Source organism: Trifolium pratense, linkage group LG3, assembly GCF_020283565.1.
Source record: "Trifolium pratense cultivar HEN17-A07 linkage group LG3, ARS_RC_1.1, whole genome shotgun sequence".
Classification (NCBI taxonomy): Eukaryota; Viridiplantae; Streptophyta; class Magnoliopsida; order Fabales; family Fabaceae; genus Trifolium; species Trifolium pratense.
The window spans coordinates 17,423,961-17,447,467 of record NC_060061.1 but is presented as its reverse complement, the minus strand read 5'-3'; the positions used below and the strand labels follow the sequence as shown (position 1 = coordinate 17,447,467).

Genomic DNA, 23,507 nt, shown 5'->3' with positions numbered 1-23,507 from the left:
ATATTCTGTCACTAAGCATGTTAGAGACAGAATTAGAGACAGATTTGATTCTGTCGTTAATTTCCTCGTCTCTAAACTACCAGAGACGGATTTTACATTCCGTCTCTGATTGGAGACAGAATTTATCCGTCACTAACAAATAAAAATCTGTCTCTAAACATTGAATTCATAACATAATAAATCCGTCTCTATTGGAGACAAAATCATCCGTCTCTAAATTTAAATAATTCGGTCTCCAAAATTCTGTCTCTAAGCATAGAATTCCGTCTCAATAGAGACAACACATTTTCCGTCTCTAATAAGTTAATTTTAGCAATTAAATGCTTATACAATTTTTCAAATATTAATTTTTATGTAATTCATATAATTCTAGAATGTAAGAAAATTAAATTTCGATTGACACCAAATTTGAAACATTAACATAAAAATGTATGTCATTCTTACAAAGTATCAAGTATGCCACTACGACACTATATAATAATATCAAACTTAAAGTTGTCAAACACAAAAATACATATGATTAATTTAACAAAAATATATAACAAAAAGTAACTAAAGTTAAACTTCATCACATCATTTTCCTTAGTATCCATCTCGACAAGGAGATACACCCATCGAGGACAGCTATGAACGCAAACCCAACATGGAGGAAGATGAACGCAAACTTAGCAGCTAGAAGATGAACACAGACCAGAGGCGAGAAATCAAGTTCATTGTCCTCCATTTGAAAAGCTAATCCTATTTCAACTGCCTAAACCTGGACAAAAATCACAAAAACATTCTTAATGCGAATTCTAAATTGGGGAATTCAAAATAAAACAAGTACAATACTGATCACAAGTGATGAAATTGGAATGTGTTGTTACAATTGATAGAATTAAAAGTGAGACCTCAATCAATAGAAAAGGAAAAACAAAATAATTGAGGGAAACCCTAAAAAGAAGAGTATACCACTACCGCTATTAACATGACAATAAAATAGAAACAAAACCTCAAGGATCAAGCTACATCACATGCTTAGCTCTACCATTTCAAGAACCTGAAGTAAATTTAAAGGAATAGACCATTGATTTAAGTAAACTTGAAGAAAAAATTTACAACTAGCATTGACATCATAGAACCTGAAGTAAATTTAAAAGAATAGACCATTAATTAAGTTTAAACATCATAACAGAGGTTTCAGTAGCAAACTAAACACAAACATGGACTTAGCCAAACCTTACCAAACACATGAAACTACTACCACAACATAAACCAAAACCCAATAATAAACCACTAACAGGGAGAAAGAAAACAGAACTGCCCCAAATACAACAAAACTAAAAGTTAAAACAACGGCAAAAAAGATCTCAGGCAACACGCACACGCCAATCACAACAGCAGCACAACCAAAAAATTTGAGGGGGCCAACACCAAAATAGATCACACATAACATTCCTTGGTTTAGATCATAGATTAAGTACATACCTCATAGCTATTATTTCTTGGTTTAGATCATATCCATGTTACATCAGTGGTACTGCAATTGTGAGAATTGCAGGAACAAGACTTTCAATATGTCTTATATCACCAACAAAGACATCCTCTAAATCACCAATTTCCTGTTTTTTTTTTCTTTCTTTCCCTAATAAGCACTTTAGCCACATATTTTTTGACCTTTTTCAATTTTTATAAATGATTTGTCCTGAAAAGTAAAACCAATTAATCCATATCAAGAATTATCATAAAGTCAGAGAGAGAATAGTGTGTAACCTAATTTGGCTTGTATCAACATTTTCAATATAAGCTTACACCGCATAACTATTAGACATAACCAAGGCAAGATATGAAAGTATAAAATTAGAAGAAACAAAAAAAGCTGCAATGAAAAGAGAGAATTGATTAAATATTTCCTAACATATTCAAAAGACACAACAGTACAAAATCCATGAAATATAATACAGTTTATGTATCTCAACGCGTGTATGAAAGGTTGTACGAAACAGAAAGAGGGTTGTAAAAAACAATACCAAAAATGCCAAGTTCTACAAACGCAACAACACCGTAAATGCCGCAAACGTAGAATTATGACTTAAGCTGCTCATTGAATAAACAATTGTGACATCGCTCGGCCAATTATATTTTCTTCAATTGCTTTTACAATTGGTTCCTGCAATAATCAACACAAACTTCAATAACCCAAAATGATGTACATAAAGATAAAGGTCTACTACATGACATTTAAATTGAAACCAAAATGATATATATGAAAAATGGATATAGACCTATAATAAACTACATTTATTCATTGAAATTAACTACAAAAGGTAATTTAAATTGTTCACTGAAAAAAACTACTTACAAAACTATCTTCATGAATACGCCAAATAGTTTTGCCCAGCAGATTCATTACGGTAAGAATAGTTACCCGAGGGAAATAGTTGTTCTCTGCAACGGGAATGGTGTTGGTAATTATCATCTCTTATAAAAATATTATTAGTACCTCAATGTGTATTTTTCAAATTCTTTTTACCTCGCACTAATAGGCTTGCAGCTAACAAGCATGCCAACGAAGTCAATTCAAACCTTAATGTAATCCTGGAGTATGACCATGAATCTCTCCACCCTAAAGCCAAAATACAAGAATTCCATGCCAAGACATCATCAATACATTGAATGTGTTAGGTGAAAAAAAAACCACTCAAATAGTTCCTTCAAAAAAAAAAAAACCACTCAAATAGTTATCAAATATTAAAAAATAAAAAAATAATAAAAAACCAAAAAGGAAATGCCTACACTGAATCTCTTCACACCCATGACTAGTAGAAATTGGCACTGCATCATCAACCCTCTTTTTGATCAAAAACAACTACAATGAAATTAATTGAATTATGAATGTTGCAATCTCACAAGAAAAGGATGAGAATCAATTGTACAATGCACCTATTAATAATACATACATCATACCAATTAAATGAATTATAACAAGAACGACAACTAAAGACTAACTTCTATATTACCAAAAAAGCAACTAACCAACCTAAATTATATTATTAATTTCAAGAATCTTTTATTATAATTTCACATAAAAAATATTGAAAATATATATAAAAATAATATATATATATATATATAGAAAGAATATAAGATAAAAAAAAACAACCATAGGTGAGAGTAGAACTATCGCACCCAAGACAGTAGGAACTTAACACAAACCACTACGCCATTTGACTTCTTTTATAACTATATCTCCGCAATAATACATGAGCAATGCTTTGTATGTTGGGCTTGAAAACAAATATTGAGGCCCTCAAATTTAGAGACAAACAATAGAGACGGAAATACTCAGAGACAGATATTTTTCGTCTCTAATAAAAGTTTGACTATTTTAATAACAATTTGACTTGTTAGAGACGGATATAGAGAAAAAAAAATTAGACACGGTTAAAGTCCGTCTCTAAAATCTGTCTCAAACTATTATTTTCTATTTATAATTATAAAAATAATCAACTAGAGACAGATTTAGAGACAGAGTGATTTAGAGACGGGATATTCGGTCTCTAACATCCGTCACTAATACACATATTTTAATTTTCGTCTCTGATTATTTTTTTCTGTCTCTAATTTCGTCTCTAATAGAGAAGAAACAAATTCTGTCTCTAAATTCCGTCGGTATTTAAACTTTTTCTAGTAGTGTACCTTTTCAACAATCATCTTCTCAGAGATTTCTTCACCACAACTCTTCATGGTGTGAATCAGTGCTTGAACCTTTGATGCATAAGATCCAATCGATTCATTGTTGTCCATTTGCAGTAATTCATACTGCCTCCTTAGTGATTGTAGTTTCACAGCTTTCACCTTTTCTCCACCATCATAATACTTCACCAAGATATCCCATGCTTCTTTGGATGTTTCAGCATGAGAGATCTTATCAAAATTTGTTGAATTCAGTGCAGCCTGAATTGCATACATTGCCTTGCAATCTTTCTTCTTCAAATCTTTGTGATTGTTTCTTGCCTCTGCATTTGCATTTGCAGGTAATGCTGCAACACCATTAATCACCACATCTAGTGTATCTTGAAATCCAAACAAAGATTTCATTTGCTTGTTCCATCGTTCCCAATTCTTTCCATCAAGAATTGGAAGATTATTGGGTAAACCACCATTGCCACTTGTCATTGCCTCTGAATGTTGACAATCTTACCCAAGAACCTAAATCTTGTGATGCTACACAATGAACCAAAAGGCTCTAGATACCAATTTGTTGGAGAACAAGCACACACTTTGTGTTATTGAAGAAGAGGAAGGAGATTTAGGAGAAAGAAAAGAGATTCTTATTGATTAGTGAATATTGTGGAATTGTTTACAAGAAGTGATTCTACACTTTATTCTAACTCCTACTTATAGAAAACAAAGATAGGTGGTTAACTTGATAGACAAGTAACCAACTAACCAACTACTAACTAACAAGTTAGTTACAACCAACTAACTTGAAATGAAACTAACTTCTAAACTAGGTTTGAACAATTACAAAACAACAGTTTATATATATTTGACTGTTTACTGTGAGTTTTTTTTAAAAAAAAATGAGTTTTACCCTTTACTTTTTTAAAATAAGTCTGACTCTTGTAAATTTTTTAATATATTTCATATGTATAATATTAAGTTTAAGAAGATAATGTGGATGTTCTTAATATGGACATTATCTTCTCCGATACAAAGCACAACTTTTGAACATCCACATTATCTTCTCCAATGGAAAGCACAACTTTTGAACTTAACTTATTCAAAATAAACTCCACATTGATGGGTAGGAGTTACCTAAAAAGTGTTGTGGCAAGTGTGAGTTAAGTCCCACATTGTTTAGAAAAGTGAAGGTTGAACACTTTATAAATGAGAGGACCCATAAACCTAACGCCTTAAGGTTTCAACTCACATGTAGAGTTGTTTTTAAACCCAATGTGAATGATCCCCCGACTCACCTCTCATTATCATCTAACAAAACAATGCATAAGGATGCACAGTCTAAACTTATAGCAATCGGTAAAAAAATATATCTTATCTATAAAGATTGTTTAAGGGAACTTTTTCATTAAACACACAAAATAACTTTTAATCCATGAGAAAAAAGATAATAACACAATATTTACGATTTCAAAAGTTAAAATAAAATAAGTGAAAATGGTTTTTAATGAGAGTTGGAAATGGTGTTAGAATATTAATAATGATTCATTCAACTAAAATCTTACATTGTGTGGTATTATTTCATTTGTGAGCAAAACTAAATATCGGGTGTTTGTCAACATGTAAGAATATGAAATGGTGGATATGTTATGTTCATATATGAGTTAGTTTAATTTGTTTTTCACTTAAGTTAAAACTTTGTTTTGTATATCACTATGATTTTAATGCTTATGTTTAAGTCTTAAGTAAGAAGTGTGTGTTCATCCTATTAATTTAATTTAGTACAAGGATAGTACAATTGTAGCATGGGAGAAGCCGGTTGTCCTATCCTTGTATGACACAATTTGTTCTTATCCATTTGTTCATTCGGTAAACAATCAATTAGGATGCATATATCATTCAATTTCCACAACAATTTTCTACAATGGCCTTGTCATTTGGTGCATTCTTTCACCTTACTAATAGTAGTTGGATGAACAAATTTGATGGAGAGTCAAATTAGGTTCTAATAGATCGATAAAAAAAATACATGGTCAATTTATCCATTATTCAATTGATGAACATCAATCAAATCTATAAAATCATATTAAAAATATTGTTACTATCTTAAAAAGCACTTTTGTTTATTATTTTAAAAACAAAATTTATTTAAATGATATTTATTAATAATTCATATAGATTCAATGGATGTGATGGTAGTAAAAGGGGCGATGACGGTGGTGGTAACAACAGTGGGCGATGGTGGCATGGTCACCTATACTTACGAGTTGTGTGTGCTTCGACTTTATGTGTCTTGTACGAGAATAAGCTGTACGTGGATCTTCATAAATCTATTTTATTGAGTCTGAACATCCGACAAAGAAAGACCATTAAATTAAGAGAGGAAGACATTTAGAAAACAAAAGAGGCAAATTCTATGACAAAGACTATATTCTATCTTAATCATTTTTTAAAATGTTATTGAAATCTCTTCTAATCTCACTTATTATATTTATCTTAAGTTTAAAAGAGTCACATAGACTATAAAAAAACAAAATAGAACCATATAAAAGACCACATAGGTGTTAAATTCAAATTCTCAATAAATGCACCACCAACCAAACGTTACAAAGTCCTTAAAGATGATACTCCCTCCGTCCCAAAAAGAATGACCCATTTTGAATATATGCACTATTCATATATATTGTTTTGACCATATTTTTCTACTAATAAATAAAAATAAATATTAACATATAAGATGTTGTTAGATTCGTCTCGATGAGTATTTTCAAAATATCAATTTTTTATAATTTTTACTATTATACAATTAAAGATATTAGTCGCCAAAGTTATGCATTGGCATGCGTGTTTCGGTCAACTGGGTCATTCTTTTTGGGACGGAGGGAGTACTATATCAAAAATATTCTTCAAAGATGATATTAAACCACTCTGACGTCACATTTTATATGCAAAAGTTAGGGTTCGATCCAAACATCCCACTTATAATTTTAAGGATGCGATTTTTAGCTACTAAACTATCTGATAAAAAAAAACACAAGACTATATTTTCGGGCTATATCTCCATTTTGATCACTAGACCTCCCCATACTTTTCTTTCCTTTCATCATCACAAGTCCCACTTCCCTTTCACGACAGTTGTGGTCTCCTTCTAGTCAAAAAGGATAACTAAAATATTGAATCGGAGAAAGATGAACTATCTTTGCATCATTGTGTTTTTTTTCCTTTCAAAATAAAAATAAAATTAAAATTGAGGTCCCTACACAAAATAAACGAGAAAAGAAAACTACAACGGCTCACACACACATATCGTACTTATTTTCTGTTATTAGTTCCCTCCAAGAACGAATGGAATGGAATTTATTGCTCTAACCTAACACATTAACAAGCTAGAGAGAGTAGCACTTTGACTCATTCCAGTATAACAATTTTAAGGTTTATTGAAAATTAATGAATTATGAATTCCTTCCTAACCAGAAGCTACTAATCCTTCAAGGGAAATGATAATGTAATTCCAAATAAAATAGGATTAGTCTTATTCTCTGATGTCTACTAGTCACTATTATGCCTCATAATGCTATAATTTCAAATAAAATAACATTATTATTTTTTTTTGGAATTCAAAGGAAAAATAACAGTATACTAGCTAATTAAGAAAAAACAATATTTGTCCCCGTGAGCTAACTAAGTTTAGAAACATCACACTATACGTGTAAGAGTCGGAGTTCGAACTCCGAACACTTCATTTATTCATTTTAAGTTGAAATTTTTAGCCATTATACTACTTAATCCAAAAAAAAACAACAATATTTTGATATAAAAAACGTTGTTTAATTTACTAGTAATTTTTCAGGGTATTTTTTAAATACGCGCAAGTTGTAGAAGATAAAACATAAGAGAAATGAAGATATCACATGGAGTGTTTGTATTTTATTATTCAAACAACACAACTCGTAATTAAGAGGCAATCTTAATTAATACTTCTTCTCCTATAATTTTTGGTCACCTAATGTATTCCTTCCTAACTAGAAGCTACTAATCCTTCGAGGAAATGGATTTTCCGCTTTAATTGTGTTACAAGTTATAGTTATAGACCATCCGATCTAAATCTATAGACGAGATTATTTTCTTCGCATCGATAAGAGACCAAACCTAAAATCATATTGCTCACATTTGTCAAATGTTTCACACATTTTGTTAGTAATACTAGTACCATTAAACAATGGGGTGGATAGGGTTGAGTGAATTCACAAATATACTGACCGCAGTATAGTCGATCACATCTAAATCGTCTGATTAAGATCGGACGGTTCAGATTTTAAAATCAGATTTAATGATTAAAATCTGACCTTAAAATTCGAACCATCTGATCTTGATCAGACAGTCCAAATCTACTAACTGCATGCAGTCAACTTCCCATATTCCAAATCCAATGCCTGTACTAACTGCATATCTATCTCATGTTATGTTGATGTGCTTTGGGAAGAGAGGCATGAAGTAGTGGATGTTTTGTACGCAATCAATCATGACATAGAATGCCTGTATTCACTGCAACTCATGTTGGCACCTTCCCCCTCATCTGGAAAGACAACAAAAAGAGTCAAGATTCCTTGCCCATTCTTCTACTCTTTGACAGCTAGCTAATCCAATGTTCATTTTCTTTTGCCATTCTCAAGTTTACTCAACTAATCCACTTTTTTCTTTCTCTCTCACATTATTTATGCTTTCTTTTTTTTTTGGTTACAATAGAGAAAACATTATTTATGCTTTCTAGTTCAAACAACTCAATTGAATTCAATCACAAAATTCAAACATATTTGGCTTTATTAATGTAGTAGTTCTTCATGGTCTAACAAAGGTGGGCACATTTTTAATGACTTGTCCATAGAGTATAGATGAATCATTCAAAAAAATTCAAATTTATTTTTTTATGAAAATAATTTTTTGTTAAATTTTATTTATCTCGTGGCTGAACTGAATTACAGGAACTCATTCTTCTAAAAACCAAGTTAAGAAAAAATGGTCACATTCAACATATAATGGCGCAATATAACCTCCATATTTACTCATTATTGCAGTAAAATAAATAAATTAGCTTGCTTTTATTAAAAAATACAGTAAATAGTTGAGTGGTAACCGAAAAGTTTATGATTAATTTGGCTATAAACATTTTCTTCAAAATTCTCATAGCTCCAATTACCTCAATCAACTACAGTAAGCTCCTAATAATTGATGAATTTAATTTAATTAACGGGCAGTTATTTTATTTTTTTGAGATTAAAAAGTGTCAAATTATTAAATAATTAATACTAGGCTATTAAGAGAAAGGTTAAAGAGTCAAATTTTTTAGTCAAAAACAAAAAAAAAAAAAAAAAAAAGAGTAAAATTTTCTCTTTTTATCTCTCTTAATTAACATTTCAGAGTGAACTAACAGAGAAAAAAAAACCAGAGTTGAATAGAAAACAAAAATTAAAAATTAAAAGGGGAAAGATGAAGAAGAAAAACAAATGCATAATTCTACATACAATTGAAGCAAGATTCTTTGATTCTGTGCATAACCCATTACAGATTTATCATCTCTCTAAAACTCATCAATGCCATTAATAATATAAATAAAAATCTAAAACAAAATCTAAAAGACCAAGAAGATAGTAAAAAAAAAAGGAAAATTTCAACTCAATTAAAAAATTAAGTGCTCGAAGAAGAAGAAGCTTTTGGTGAAGTAGTTGGAAACAGAGGAAGCAAACGAGGTGGTTCAGTTTCTCTTGGAGTAGTTGAAGGTGAAGGATGCAAGAAAAACCCTTTTTCTCTTATAGCTTTTTCTTCAGCTTCAGTGTTCAAAACTGGTTTAGGACTCTCATTCCCACATCGATGATTGCTTCCAGTACCGGAGATGGTGGTGGTTCTGTTAAACGGGTCGGGTATAAGAGGAGTAACAGGACTAAGAGCAAGTGCTGGAAAATCAAGGATGCTTGGTGACAAAATTTCAGTGTTTCTTGGTGAAAACCCAGAAGGGTTTGTTGAATTTGAGGAGAAAATTGGGAGGAGAGGGTTTAGATGAAGATTCTTAAGAGAGTTTCTTCGTTCGTAGAGTTTGAAACCAGATTGTTGTTGTTTTTTGGGTATGGTTTTGATCGGTGGAATATGGTTTCTTAGATTGTTGTTGGAATTGGAATTTGAGGAAACATGTTTTGATGATGATGTTGTTTCAGTGGATCCAGTTAACAATTGAACAACTTGTTTGAATGAAGATGGATCAGCTTGAACAAATGTTGTTGGGTATGGGTTACCGGGTTCGGATCTGGTTATGGGTTTTGGTGGATATGGTGAAGGTGGGTTGAGAAGTGTTGTTGCTGTTGTTGTTGTTCCATTGTTGTTACTGTTGCTACTGCTACTGCTGGAATCCATGAGAGAGAGAGAGAGAGAGGGTAGTAGTAGAACTAGAATAAAAGGGTACCCTTTGTAAGTTTTGTTTTGGTTTGGTAAGAAATGTATTTGTAGGGCCCTATTTTCTCAGTCATGAAACATAGTCATAGTGTACTCTCTCTAATCTCTATCTACGCGCTTTATCATAGCAGTGAGTTTATTATGCAGACAAGAGAGACAGAGTACTCTGTTTTTAAGGCCAGGGGAAGGAAGGAACCACATTTGGGAAATTGATTTTCTGGTCTGTGTTATAGCATGACGCTGTAATAGTTTTAGTTGTCGGATTTTAAATTAATATCCGTTTTATTTTTAATTATAAGTAAAAATTAATTTTTTAAATTTATTGAATATTTGATGTGTTTTAGATATATCGATTTATTCCATGAATTTGAAAAGTAACATTTTGTTTATAGTTACAAATAAAGGGAGTAATTGAGATTCTTTAATTAAAAAGGCACAAATTTTAATTTAAACTATTCAATTTTAAATTAATGGTCAAAGTGAAAAATATTATTTCCAATTTTTTATATAAATAAATATTTATTTTTTGGATTCATTTAACAATTAACGTATTTGTAATATTATATTTTAGTCCCATATACAACATTACATGGTAGATTTCAACCAAAAAGTATCACAAGATGGTTAATATAATTTTTTTTAATCATATTTTAGATATGACTTTTTACTGTTGTTTAGCGATAATTAATCTCCAGTATACAAATGAGTTTTATTATTTCAAACAAATTTTTTTTTATACGTAAAAACTTAAAATTAAACTTTTACCGCTTACTTAAAAATTTAAATCTCTTTTTCACTTGGGTCAAACATTTGTTTTTACTTTTTTTTTTGACATAAACTTTTATTTACTTTTTAAAAAGATTATATTTTTTTGTTGATAAATTAAGAACATCTAGAAAGAATTATATTCTTTTTAAAACATACTATATTTTAATATACTTATTCGGTCTATTTTTAAATTTAAAATAACATAATTTCAAATTTCTTATAGTATTGAATGATTTTCTTATAAAAATACATTTTTCTGATGACTAAATGTAATTTTTTATTTTTGTTTTAATAAATTTAGTCCTATTTGTTTCATTCCAATTAAATACATGAAAATTTTAGAATATTTTATTCTATAAAAAAATATTCTTCTATATTTAATTTATATTTTTATTATTTTACAGTTGTATATATTTATTTAAAAATTATTGTTGGACTTGGATTTATAGTTGTTAAAATGAAAATATTATTGGTGAATGGCTAATTTATGTATGTAGAGTAAATATGAATGAAAGCTGGCAATATGCATATAATGTATCTTTATCATGTGTAAAATGTTGACAGAATATAATATCTGCCCATATTCATACGATTACTAATTTAAAATAATAATATTCAACACTTGACCTTCCCTTTAAATATTTAATAAAATGTTTTAAAGAATATAACATTCAAAATATAAGGAATTAATCAACTTTGAATACAATGAACATTGAACACAATTTCTTATTATCAAAGTCATTTGTTATTCTATAAAATAAAAAAAAATAAAAAAAAAAGTCATTTCTCTCATTTTCTTTGAAAAAAAAGTTCCATCTTAAATATAAAGGTCATCTATGCAGAAAAAAATAATATAGTACTAATTAGCGGTCAGGCAAGAGAACGACCGACCAGGATAAATGGCAAAAAATTCTTATGAAACTTTGTGTTTCATTTCAACTCAATATTAAATTAAATATTAGAATTAGATACCTATACATCTTAGATTTTTCAATACTGCCTCGAGGGTTAGTCTCATAGCGAGCACGAAGGGCCTAAGTCGTATGGATGTAGGATTTTCATGTAAATTCTCTTCATGAAGTTATAACTTGGATTGATATAGGATTTTCATGTAAATTCTCTTTAATTAAGAGTTAAAATCCCGTAAAAACTCTAGATTATGTCAAACACAAACTCACATTGTAATTAAACCATTAGTACTAATTTTTCTAAAGAGACAGTAGAAAATACTCATTTCTTGGATATGGTTCATGTCTCAGAGTTGATAAGACTAAAATGTGTTTCAAGTGATTACAACTTGGTGAGGTTAAGTGACAAAATGCAATATAAACTGGATTTGGATCTTCTCATTCACTTTTCTCTCAATCTCTCTCTTTTTTCAATCTATCTCTTCAATAAAAGTTTTAAAATAATAATGAGAGAGAGAGTGAGATTAAGAGAGAGATAGAGAGGAATGAAAGAGATGAAGAAGATAATGAATGAGAGGATCCAATCTCACATAAACTTGTGGGAGGGGACTCAATGTAGCAATTGGTTGGATTGTAAATCAGTATGAAAATAATTGTGATTTATTTCTTTATCTACTTTTTTATTACGCTTTACAACTATTCATCTTATTATCTAATTATATAAAGCTTTTCTCATTAAAAAGGAAGAAGTTTTTTTTTTTTTGAACAACAAAAGGAAAAAGGTCCATAAAGTTAGTGATTTGAAAGGAGTCTCTTACGTTAGACAATCAATGAATCAAATTTGGTGATGTCCTCTTAAAACCTTAAGATTGCTTAAAGCCATCCACCACCAACATGACATCTGATCTTACCTAATCAAAGAGGACGACCGCGCCGGCGTTTGCTCGTGTAAGCCCCTGTTGAAGCGGAGGGGGGTTGTGTACCTGCAGGCACTCCGATGCTCAAGTCAGTTAAGTGTGGAGTGAAGGTTTTCTGTGCTAAAATGATACGTACCTTGTGAATGACAATAGGTTACGTATATATAGCCCCCAACGCTGGGCCAAGACCCTTGATGGCATTTATGGTCATCAAGTGGCTGCCGGAAAACGGCTAGAAAAGCCATGATGAGCAGTTAATGCTCATCATTCCGGTGAACGGTCGTTACAATACGCGTTGGTATCTTGATAGTTGGCTCGTCGAACACAGCTTGCGAGCAACCTCTTATTGGGCCTTGCTCGACAACTTCTACTCGCAATTCCTGAGTATTTGGGCTTTTAGGCCAGTCCATAACAACATCCATCTTGAAAATAACATTCTTCAAACTAAACTCTCGCATCTACTCAATTCTCTCTCTCTTGTTGTCTCTCTAGCTTTGTGGTGGGTCTATTGTTGTACCTTAATTTCCGTCTCGTATGTCTGATTTGCGAGTATATTATGTTGTGGTTCTTCTACAACCATTCATAGGAGGTGGGTAGTTATTGCCGCTCTGATATATATTGGGCTCTCTCTCTAATAAGGGTTTGAGTATCTCTAGTGCTCTCTTAATAAAATTTCTTTGCTTATAAAAAAATATTCATGATTTTAGTCCATTAAGTTTTTCTAAGCCTAACTACAAGAATGAGTTGAATCTATTCTATTCTATTATATTCTATCGTAACTAGCTAGGGCAACATATACACTAATTAGCACTAACATTATGCGATCGCCATGTTGTAGAGTTTGGGGCAGCGACGGAGGAAGAATGAGTCAATGCTTCAGGACTGCAAGAGATGAAAACGTCACATCTTCGATCAATAAAACTTGAAACCCAACATCTTATAGTTAATCCAATACCAAGATCCATTCCCGCTCGCACACCAAGTCAAATCATGGCTCTGATACCACTTGTTGGGAAGTCTGAGCAGTGTAAGAGAAACAATTGGTCAATACTTTACGACTACAAGAGAGATGTCACACCTCCATCCAAAATATTAAGGCATTAGGTACTTCATATGATTAATTTGTTGATTGGTTGTGAACCAACATAAAGGCACATGGACCTACACCTAAATGTTGCTTTTAAAAATGGGATCCCGTAGTGGATGGTGACATTGGTTCATTTAAATTAGTCGATTTTTGGACCGAATATAGAATTTAAAGAAAAACAATATTGAGAGTTGTGTACCCATGGTTTAAGTCTTAAATGTGTGTTTTTCTCAACACAAAAATTTCTGTTTTTGGTTATTGTTAAGTGTTTTTAAAACACTTATTAGCATTACTCTTTTATATCTAATTTTAAACAGAGTATGTTTTCTTCAGTTTCCGCAATGTTTTGATACTTAAGAGTATGTTTTGGAGGCCCTTGTTTGTCTGATCCTCTGTTAGAGTCATCAACTCTGGTGCTATATGAACTAGTTCCTCTTCTTAGTTATTGCTGAACCTGTCAATTAATAATTCATTAAAAACTTCAAATGCAAGCAATTGTGAAATCATGCTATAATTAAGACCAGGTAATATACCTTCAAGTCAGGATAACAATTGTGTTGAATAACTGAATGCAGATTAAAAGCTTTGGTTAGAATGAGCTCAAAATTACTACAAGTAAGAAGCAACATGTAGGTGTAAATCCTTGTGCCTTTATGTTGGTACACAACCAATCAACTAGGGATGGCAAAAAAACCCAAACCCGAGTGATCACCGTCGTTTCGTGATCAAAATAATTTTAAAATAAAAAGTAGTACAAGGTAGTTAACCTTGGTCGTTTCCCAAAGACTCACAATCAGTTTAACAATATTAGACACAATTCAAAAGCTATAAAATCTGGGGTTTTTTGTTTGCGGAAGCAATAACAGAGATTACGAATTTAATTAATATAAAAGCAATCAATCCATTGGTTTTAGGCAACTTTGTTTATCATCTATCACAGGTTCTTATATGAATATTCATACAGTTTATGCTTCGGCTGATTATAGAACTAATTTAACAAGCGAAAATCAGTTTTATAACGAATTCGTTGATTAAGCACCAGCGTGTTCGATTAACTATGGCGATGATCAAGCGTCACCAATAACACAGTTAAAATCATAACAATAATTCGGCAGCCCTATTTTGCAAGCGAAAATAGTATAACGATTTTCTATTCAGATTAATTTGAACAAGCGTGAATTAATTTGAATAGTCTCAATGGTATGAACATGAAACAAAATAATTAAGCATCAATTGCATCAACTCATACACAAAAGAGAGACACGAAAATTGATATATGATAAGCATAAACATAACGATTTGCTATTAAAACCGAACCTCAAGATTCGAGAACAAAGTTCCTTACACCAATGGATCAATAGAAGTTTAGTTCTCCATGGAAGATGACGGCTTAGGTTCTGACTTCGTGAATGATGGATTCATCTCTGACCTAGGTCAGGTTTTCGTTTTAATACAGCAAGCAAAATGGGCCATAAAACAATTGGGCCGAAAAACATAAAGTTGTGCTGAAATTAAATTCGTCTGGAACATAGATGCAATTATTTGACACACTTGCGCTCCGAACTGGGTTTTGGCCTCAACATGAAAGATGTAGCTCTTGATCTCAGCTTTCCAACGCATCTTCCCGCGCCTCAATCCGATATTTGTAACTCCAGTTATGACCTGCGGACTGGAAGGGTATCAAAGTGCTATTTATTCATAAATTAAGTGCGAAAATAAAATAAAGTTAGAAATAAACTTAAACATAAAAACACATTAAAATAGTGAAAATAGTAAATTAAACCATAGGAATACACTAGTACAATAGTAGAAGAATGTGCATTAAAATGCACTGATCACCGAGAGACCCACCCGAACCCAAACCCAAGTCAACGGGCGAAACCCGATTTGACTGGGTTTGTGTTTGGGTTCGGGTGACACCCGATAATATGGGTGTGGGTTTGGTATCAGTCAAACTCACACCCGAAACCCATACACCCACCCGAAATATTTTATAATTACCTAATTACCCCCATAATCTCCCTCAATTTTCTTGGAAGACCTTAAATTTTAGTTGTAATTTAATTTCTTGAAAGTATATGTTGTAATTTCTTGAAAGTCTATGTTTGAATTTCTTTGGAAGACCTTAATTTTAGTTGTAATTTAATTCAAAGTCTATGTTGGAATTTAATTTCTTAAATTTGCAAATTATTTTTAAATGTGTTGTGGGTTTGAGTTTGGGTGGAAAAAACCCGAACCCAATGGGTGTGGGCGTGGGTGTTGTTTTGCCACCCGAACAGTCTTTGGGTTTGGGTTTGGGTGATGATTTCGGGTGTGGGTTTGGTATGTGTCAAACCCGCACCCATGGGCGCCCGTTGTCATCCCTACAATCAACAAATTAATCATACATAGTACTTAACGCCTTAATGTTTTGGGTGGAGATGCGGCGTCTCCTCTTTTGTAGTTCTAGAGTATTGACGAATTATTTCTCTGACACTGCTCGGACTCTCCAACAAATGGTAACAGAGTCGTGATTCGGCTTGATGCGAAAGTGAATCCTAGTATTGAATTACCTAATGAGATCAAACCTAAGACCCCATGCATGCTACCCAAATCCTGGAGAGACACAAGTCAAACATCTTCTTAGTTACACCAAGTTAGAATAATATATTAACATTTGAATATCAAAATTGGCAAAATGAAAACTTTATTAGTAGTAGACTACTACTAGTAGTAATATAAGAAGAGAAACCTTATCAAGTTAAACACGCGCCAAGAAAGAGGGTGGGTTTGAATTGAAAGAGTTCCATCCATATGGTAAGGTTAGATTGGTGATATTAAGAATTTAGATAAACATGAATAAGTGGGGCTGTTGTTTATGTTAGGACAGAAAGTGTCAAAAAAGAGTTTAATATTTGGCATTGACTCTCAGACTGAGTGTGCCCATAACAAACATGATCATCAATCTTGACTACGCCAAATTCATCCTTGTGCCTTGTTTGGGACGACTCTTATTTTATCATCTTATACTTCTCATTAATTAATATGGTAACAAGTAACAACTCTCATTATTATACAATTCAGGAAAATTGACTAACCGTATTATTATATTTTGAATTTGATTTATACTGCATCCTATTCTTTCCTATGTCAAATGAAAATCGAATTATTAAATACCAATAAAGAAATTTCATAAATTTCATAGGACAATTTAGTTGGTAACAACATTATCATATGCATAAGTATTAAGTAGAGGTTTGTGTTTGTAATTTTCACTTATTCATTAAAATTTTGGCAACTAGATAGTAGATATTATTTGACTAGAAGAAAAAAAATTAATAAAATATTAGTTCAAAGGATTAGTATATTAATATATTAATATATTGATAAATTAGTATAGTTATGAACTTATCATATTCATATATTGTTGGATTAGTAAAGGCCTAATAGCCACCATCACTTTCAAAGGACTACCAGATTTAATTAATATTTTGAATATATATATATATATATATATAGTTATTATACTAGTTTGCTAAAGTCCAAATTTAAGATGAATTTTATGAGATGAAGTTAGACGTTTACTATTAAGATAAACAATGTAATATTGTATTTAATTATTTTTTATTGAATATATTTAACTATTATATATTTATTTATTGTCGTGTTAATACAACTCAATTGGTAGCTGTAGGCATTAACTTATGCAGGGATCGGGATTTAAATTTTAGGTTCTCCACTTTTTCATTCTTACTTAAGCACTTAAGGTGTATGAATCTAATCACTAAACTATTTGACCAAAAAATAAATAATTTATTTATTATTTTAATTTGCAGCCCCTCGTTACATAAGTTTCTGGATCCGTCCCTGGTTAGTGATTCAAATTTCAAACACTATGGAAAAAATTTAGGTTAGAAAAGAGGAACCTACGTTGTGTGTCTCATAGATTTTTCGAGGATTAATCCTTAATAAACGATGATAGAAAATTCATATTTATAATATAATAATAAAAATATCATTTGTTAAATCAACCATTATGTTTCCACGTTTACCCCGACAAAAAGGGCCAATTCTAGGGTGGGAGACCATGACAGGTCTCTCACCGGTGCACCATATGATATGTGGTCATGATTGAATGTGTACATGATATTATGGTGTACTGTCAGTATTATATTATTTATTAAATTTTTTTGAAAAAAACAAGTTTTCAATTTTTTTTTTTGAAAAAAATTTTTGATTTTTTTTTTGGAAAAAAAGTTCCAGATTTTTGAGGAAAAAAGTTTCGATTTTAGAAAAAAAAAAATTTCGGAGTCTTTGCTGAACAAAAAAGTTTCCGTTCTTTTTTCGGGAAAAAAGTTTCGGATATTTTCCGAAAATAAAGTTTTCGATTTTTTTTCTGAAAAAGTTCCAATATTTTATTCGGGAAAAAAAGTTTCAAATATTTTCTATTTTTTTACTTTTTTTGTATCGACAATAATTTTTAGGTGAACATTTCGAAACTATTTTCCCCAAAAAATCGGAAACTTTTTTCCGGAAAAAATCTGAACTTTTTCCATAAAAAAAAAAATAAGCAAAAACATTTTTTTTCCGAAAAAAGAACGGAAAATTTTTTTCCCAGAAAAACTCTGGAATTGCTTTTATGTGAAATCGAAACTTTTTCCCCCAAAAATCGGGAAATTTTTTCCAAAAGAAAAAATCGAAAAATTTTGTGCCCGAAAAAAGTTAGAAAACATTTTTCCGGAAAAATTGAAAAAAAATTTCAAAAAAATATAAATAATATAATACTGACAGTACACCATAATATCATGTACACATTCAATCCTAACCACATGTCATACGGTGCACCGGTGAGAGACCTATCATGGTCTCCCACCCTAGCATTGGCCGACAAAAAGTAGTATTCAACAATACTCTAATTTGAATTGCAATCGGAACAGATCTTACCGTTAAACTAAGATCAGACAATCCAATTGAAACATTAAATCATAATCGAACCGTTAAATTTATGCGAGTGCATGCAATTCAAATTCTTCAATACTCATAATATATGTCCCACTCTTACACTGTCCTGCCATGTATAAATTTATTTGGTACATCGGTTGAAGTTTATTTAATTTAATGTCCCCACCTTCTCATATGATATCTAGAGCATAATCTAGTTGCTAAAGTTTGTAAACAAAACTATATATTTCGTTTTTTTTGGTAGAGAAGAAAAAAGTTTTTTTTTTTTTTTGATAATCAAGAAGAAAAAAAGTTGTGAATCGGGATATAAATTTAAAACTTTCCTAAATTAAGATTCATAAAGAACATATTAGACAAATGAATTGATTGATCCTTCTATGTTAAGGTCTTACAGAGGAGGAGTTCTGAATTTGTTTTTATACGTCCATATATCAATCCTAGTAGTAGCATTCACTATCCTAGAAATACAACTACAAGTATATTATTAATTAATACTTTCCTTTTAATAAAATTAATTAGTGATCCATTTTTTTTAAACTGATAAAATCAATAAACTAGTTATTAATGTGTAATATTATTCTCCGGAGAAACTTGAAATCAGATCTTTTTACATTTTAACATTTATCTCAAATCAATTGAGTTATTCATTCCACTTTTTTATTTTATTTATTTAATGAAACAATTGACTATTTCTTGCCTTGAGTAAATTCATAAGGGTCAAATTCCATTAAAAATATATATGTTCAAGATTTTAGTTAGGGTGTCAAAGTCAATGTAGAGAATGGCCTCTGTCTAATTTTATTCTTTGGTTCTAGTTGACCAGCAAAAACATTATAATATTTATTGGACCAAATACTCCGTATTACTTATCACACTATACATATTAACTTTATAATATTTATTTTATAATTTTATAAAATAAAAGATTATAATATTGATGAAAATTATAAGTTTAAATATTGTGTCAAAAAAAAATTATAAGTTTAAATATAATTTTAACCCATAAAAATTACAGGTTTAAATAGGTTTACAAGTATATATTGTCCGGTATTTTTATATAAAATTACAAGTTGAACCGAAACAAAATACTTTTCTTGGTAGTTGCATATAGATCAAATTTCAGGCAATTTCTCATAAATAATTTCTACATATTAAAGGCATATCTCTCTTATACATATATATATATATAGGGGGCTGCTAATTTAGACCCAGTTGGGTCTAAATTAGCAAGGTGCACCTTTTGAGTTGGACAAAAATACCCTTTCTTTTTTAAAAAAAAAAAAAAAAAAAAACATATTGGCGCTGATCCAGTGTCGCGCGCCTACCGCAGGACCACCGTTACAGACCGTTGATTTCCATCAGACGGCCAAGAGATGATCTCATCATGGCTGTCGGATCAATCAGACAGTCCAGATCATCCATCTCCATGATAAGCCAGCACGTGCACCACACTAGATCTGCGCCTGGAGAGAGAAATTTTCATTTTAAAAAAGCAGGACACGTGTCAACTGCTGGGTGGTTGGCGTGTTTTTTTTTTCATTTAATACTTTAAACTCAATTATTTCGTTGTAAATTAATTTTTTATTTTTTTATTTTTATACCAAAATTCATAATTTTTTTTTGTCTACAAATAGAGACTTGGTTCGTTTGATTTGGACACAAAAAAAAAAACTCAATTTTTCACTACCTTTAATTATCTTTATATAATACTGTGAAACCATTTAGCTGGTAGAATGGTTTCACAGTATAACTCTCTGAAACCATTTTACTGGTAGAATGATTTCAGTGAGTAATTTCTTAATTGTTTGCTTCTGAAACCATTCTGAAACCATTTAGCTGGTACAATGGTTTCAGAGCGTTGTACTTTGAAACCATTTCACTGATAGAATGGTTTCAGGGGAGTTGATATTTAATTGTTTGCTTCTGAAACCATTTTACTGCTAGAATGGTTTCACAGTATAACTCTCTGAAACCATTCTTCCAGCTAAATGGTTTCAGAAGCAAACAATAGTTTTTAATTACCGTTTTATCTCATTTAATTAACGAAAAATAGTTTCATGTCTCAAAAAATTTCATAAAATATACCAAAAGTTCCAGAATATTATCTAATATTTTATTAGAAACAAATAAAAAAACAATTGGTTTCAGAGTACAAATCTATGAAATTATTATTATTATTTGTTAAATGGTTTTAAATAATCAACGGAATTTGTGAAAATAATTTCATGACTTGAACTAGGGAGAGTGAGGTACACAAGAGGGTTCTAAATAATTCATAGTACTTTACATAAAATTTTGGAAATTTTTTATGGAATTATAATATTTTTAATTACCTTTTTACTCATTTAATTAACTAAAAATAGTTTCGGATCTCCAAAAATTTTATACAATATACCAAAATTTCCAGAATATTATCTACTATTTTATTATGAAAAAATAAAAAAAAATAGAGCCTCCCTGAGGCCGCAGGCGCCCCCACGCGCCTCCGGTGAGAGTGGGCGTGGGCGACGCGCACTGTTCATCGTCCCTCCCACCCGTTTTATGCAGAAACGGGTCGTGCGACCCGGTATTTTGACCCGGTTCGATCTCCCTCAATACTCAACGAAACTCGACGTTCCTTATATGGATTTTGATCGTTTTTCAATTTTACAAAGGTTTCCGGTATTATTTTTTGAAATCGGCGTTCGATTCGCACGTAAAATGAGGTCGAAATTTGGAAGAAATTTAAAAAATGTTATGGTTGTTGTTGTTGCATGGGAGGCGCGAGAAGTCATGGGGGCGCGCGTTCTGATGATGCAAATTACATACATGCCCCAGTTGCTCTATTGTTTCAAAAAAAAAAAAAAGGGTATTTTTGTCCAACTCAAAAGGTGCACCTTGCTAACTTAGACCTAACTAGGGTCTAAGTTAGAAAACCCCATATGGGTTTTCTAACTTAGACCCTAGTTAGGTCTAAGTTAGCAAGGTGCACATTTTGAGTTGGACAAAAATACCCATTTTTTTTTTTTTTGAAACAATAGAGCAACTGGGGCATATATGTAATTTGCATCATAAAAATACCTTTTTTTTTTTTTTTGAAACAATAGAACAACTATTACATTTTTTAAATTTCTTCCAAATTTCGACCTCATTTTACGTGCGAATCGAACGCCGATTTCAAAAACTAATACCGGAAACCTTTGTAAAATTGAAAAACGATCAAAATCCATATAAGGAACGTCGAGTTTCGTTGAGTATTGAGGGAGATCGAACCGGGTCAAAAACCGGGTCGCACGACCCGTTTCTGCATAAAACGGGTGGGAGGGACGATGAACAGTGCGCGTCGCCCACGCCCACTCTCACCGGCGGCGCGTGGGGGCGCGTGCGGCCTCAGGGAGGCTCTATTTTTTTTTTATTTTTTCATAATAAAATAGTAGATAATATTCTGGAAATTTTGGTATATTGTATGAAATTTTTGGAGACCCGAAACTATTTTTAGTTAATTAAATGAGTAAAAAGGTAATTAAAAATATTATAATTCCATAAAAAATTTCCAAAATTTTATGTAAAGTACTATGAATTATTTAGAACCCTCTTGTGTACCTCACTCTCCCTAGTTCAAGTCATGAAATTATTTTCACAAATTCCGCTGATTATTTAAAACCATTTAACAAATAATAATAATAATTTCATAGATTTGTACTCTGAAACCAATTGTTTTTTTATTTGTTTCTAATAAAATATTAGATAATATTCTGGAACTTTTGGTATATTTTATGAAATTTTTTGAGACCTGAAACTATTTTTCGTTAATTAAATGAGATAAAACGGTAATTAAAAACTATTGTTTGCTTCTGAAACCATTTAGCTGGAAGAATGGTTTCAGAGAGTTATACTGTGAAACCATTCTAGCAGTAAAATGGTTTCAGAAGCAAACAATTAAAAATCAACTCCCCTGAAACCATTCTATCAGTGAAATGGTTTCAAAGTACAACGCTCTGAAACCATTGTACCAGCTAAATGGTTTCAGAATGGTTTCAGAAGCAAACAATTAAGAAATTACTCACTGAAACCATTCTACCAGTAAAATGGTTTCAGAGAGTTATACTGTGAAATCATTCTACCAGCTAAATGGTTTCACAGTATTATATAAAGATAATTAAAGGTAGTGAAAAATTGAGTTTTTTTTTTGTGTCCAAATCAAACGAACCAAGTCTCTATTTGTAGACAAAAAAAAATTATGAATTTTGGTATAAAAATAAAAAAATAAAAAATTAATTTACAACGAAATAATTGAGTTTAAAGTATTAAATGAAAAAAAAAAACACGCCAACCACCCAGCAGTTGACACGTGTCCTGCTTTTTTAAAATGAAATTTTCTCTCTCCAGGCGCAGATCTAGTGTAGTGCACGCGCTGGCTTATCATGGAGATGGATGATCTGGGCTGTCTGATTGATCCGACAGCCATGATGAGATCATCTCTTGGCCGTCTGATGGAAATCAACGGTCTGTAACGGTGGTCCTGCGGTAGGCGCGCGACACTGGATCAGCGCCAATATGTTTTTTTTTTTTTTTTTTAAAAAAGAAAGGGTATTTTTGTCCAACTCAAAAGGTGCACCTTGCTAATTTAGACCCAACTGGGTGTAAATTAGCAGCCCCTATATATATATATATATATATATATATATATATATATATATATATATATATATATATATATATATATATATATATATATTTTATATATATTGAGTGGAGGACGTAGAATGGGAGTTTATTATGAATATCAACTTAGACGAA

General features: G+C 31.3%; 1 protein-coding gene and 1 long non-coding RNA gene across 2 annotated transcripts; both read right to left on the bottom strand.

Annotated features, from left to right (window-relative positions):
* Window positions 1–396: 396 nt before the first annotated feature.
* On the bottom strand, window positions 397–2,850 carry LOC123916280. The gene is made up of 5 exons (XR_006812098.1): window positions 2,776–2,850; window positions 2,513–2,605; window positions 2,342–2,427; window positions 1,468–2,149; window positions 397–757 (listed from the first exon to the last, which is right to left on the bottom strand). It is a non-coding gene; the product is annotated as an uncharacterized LOC123916280 (long non-coding RNA).
* A 6,303-nt stretch (window positions 2,851–9,153) lies between these two features.
* On the bottom strand, window positions 9,154–10,301 carry LOC123915853 (VQ motif-containing protein 4-like). The gene has a single exon (XM_045967116.1). It carries the CDS (start codon window positions 10,066–10,068, stop codon window positions 9,349–9,351), a length of 720 nt encoding a protein of 239 aa, XP_045823072.1. The 5' UTR covers window positions 10,069–10,301; the 3' UTR covers window positions 9,154–9,348.
* Between the last annotated feature and the right edge of the window lie 13,206 nt (window positions 10,302–23,507).

Excerpts from the sequence above, each read along its gene's own strand:
- LOC123915853 (XM_045967116.1), bottom strand. The coding sequence starts at position 10,068 with ATGGATTCCAGCAGTAGCAGTAGCAACAGTAACAACAATGGAACAACA.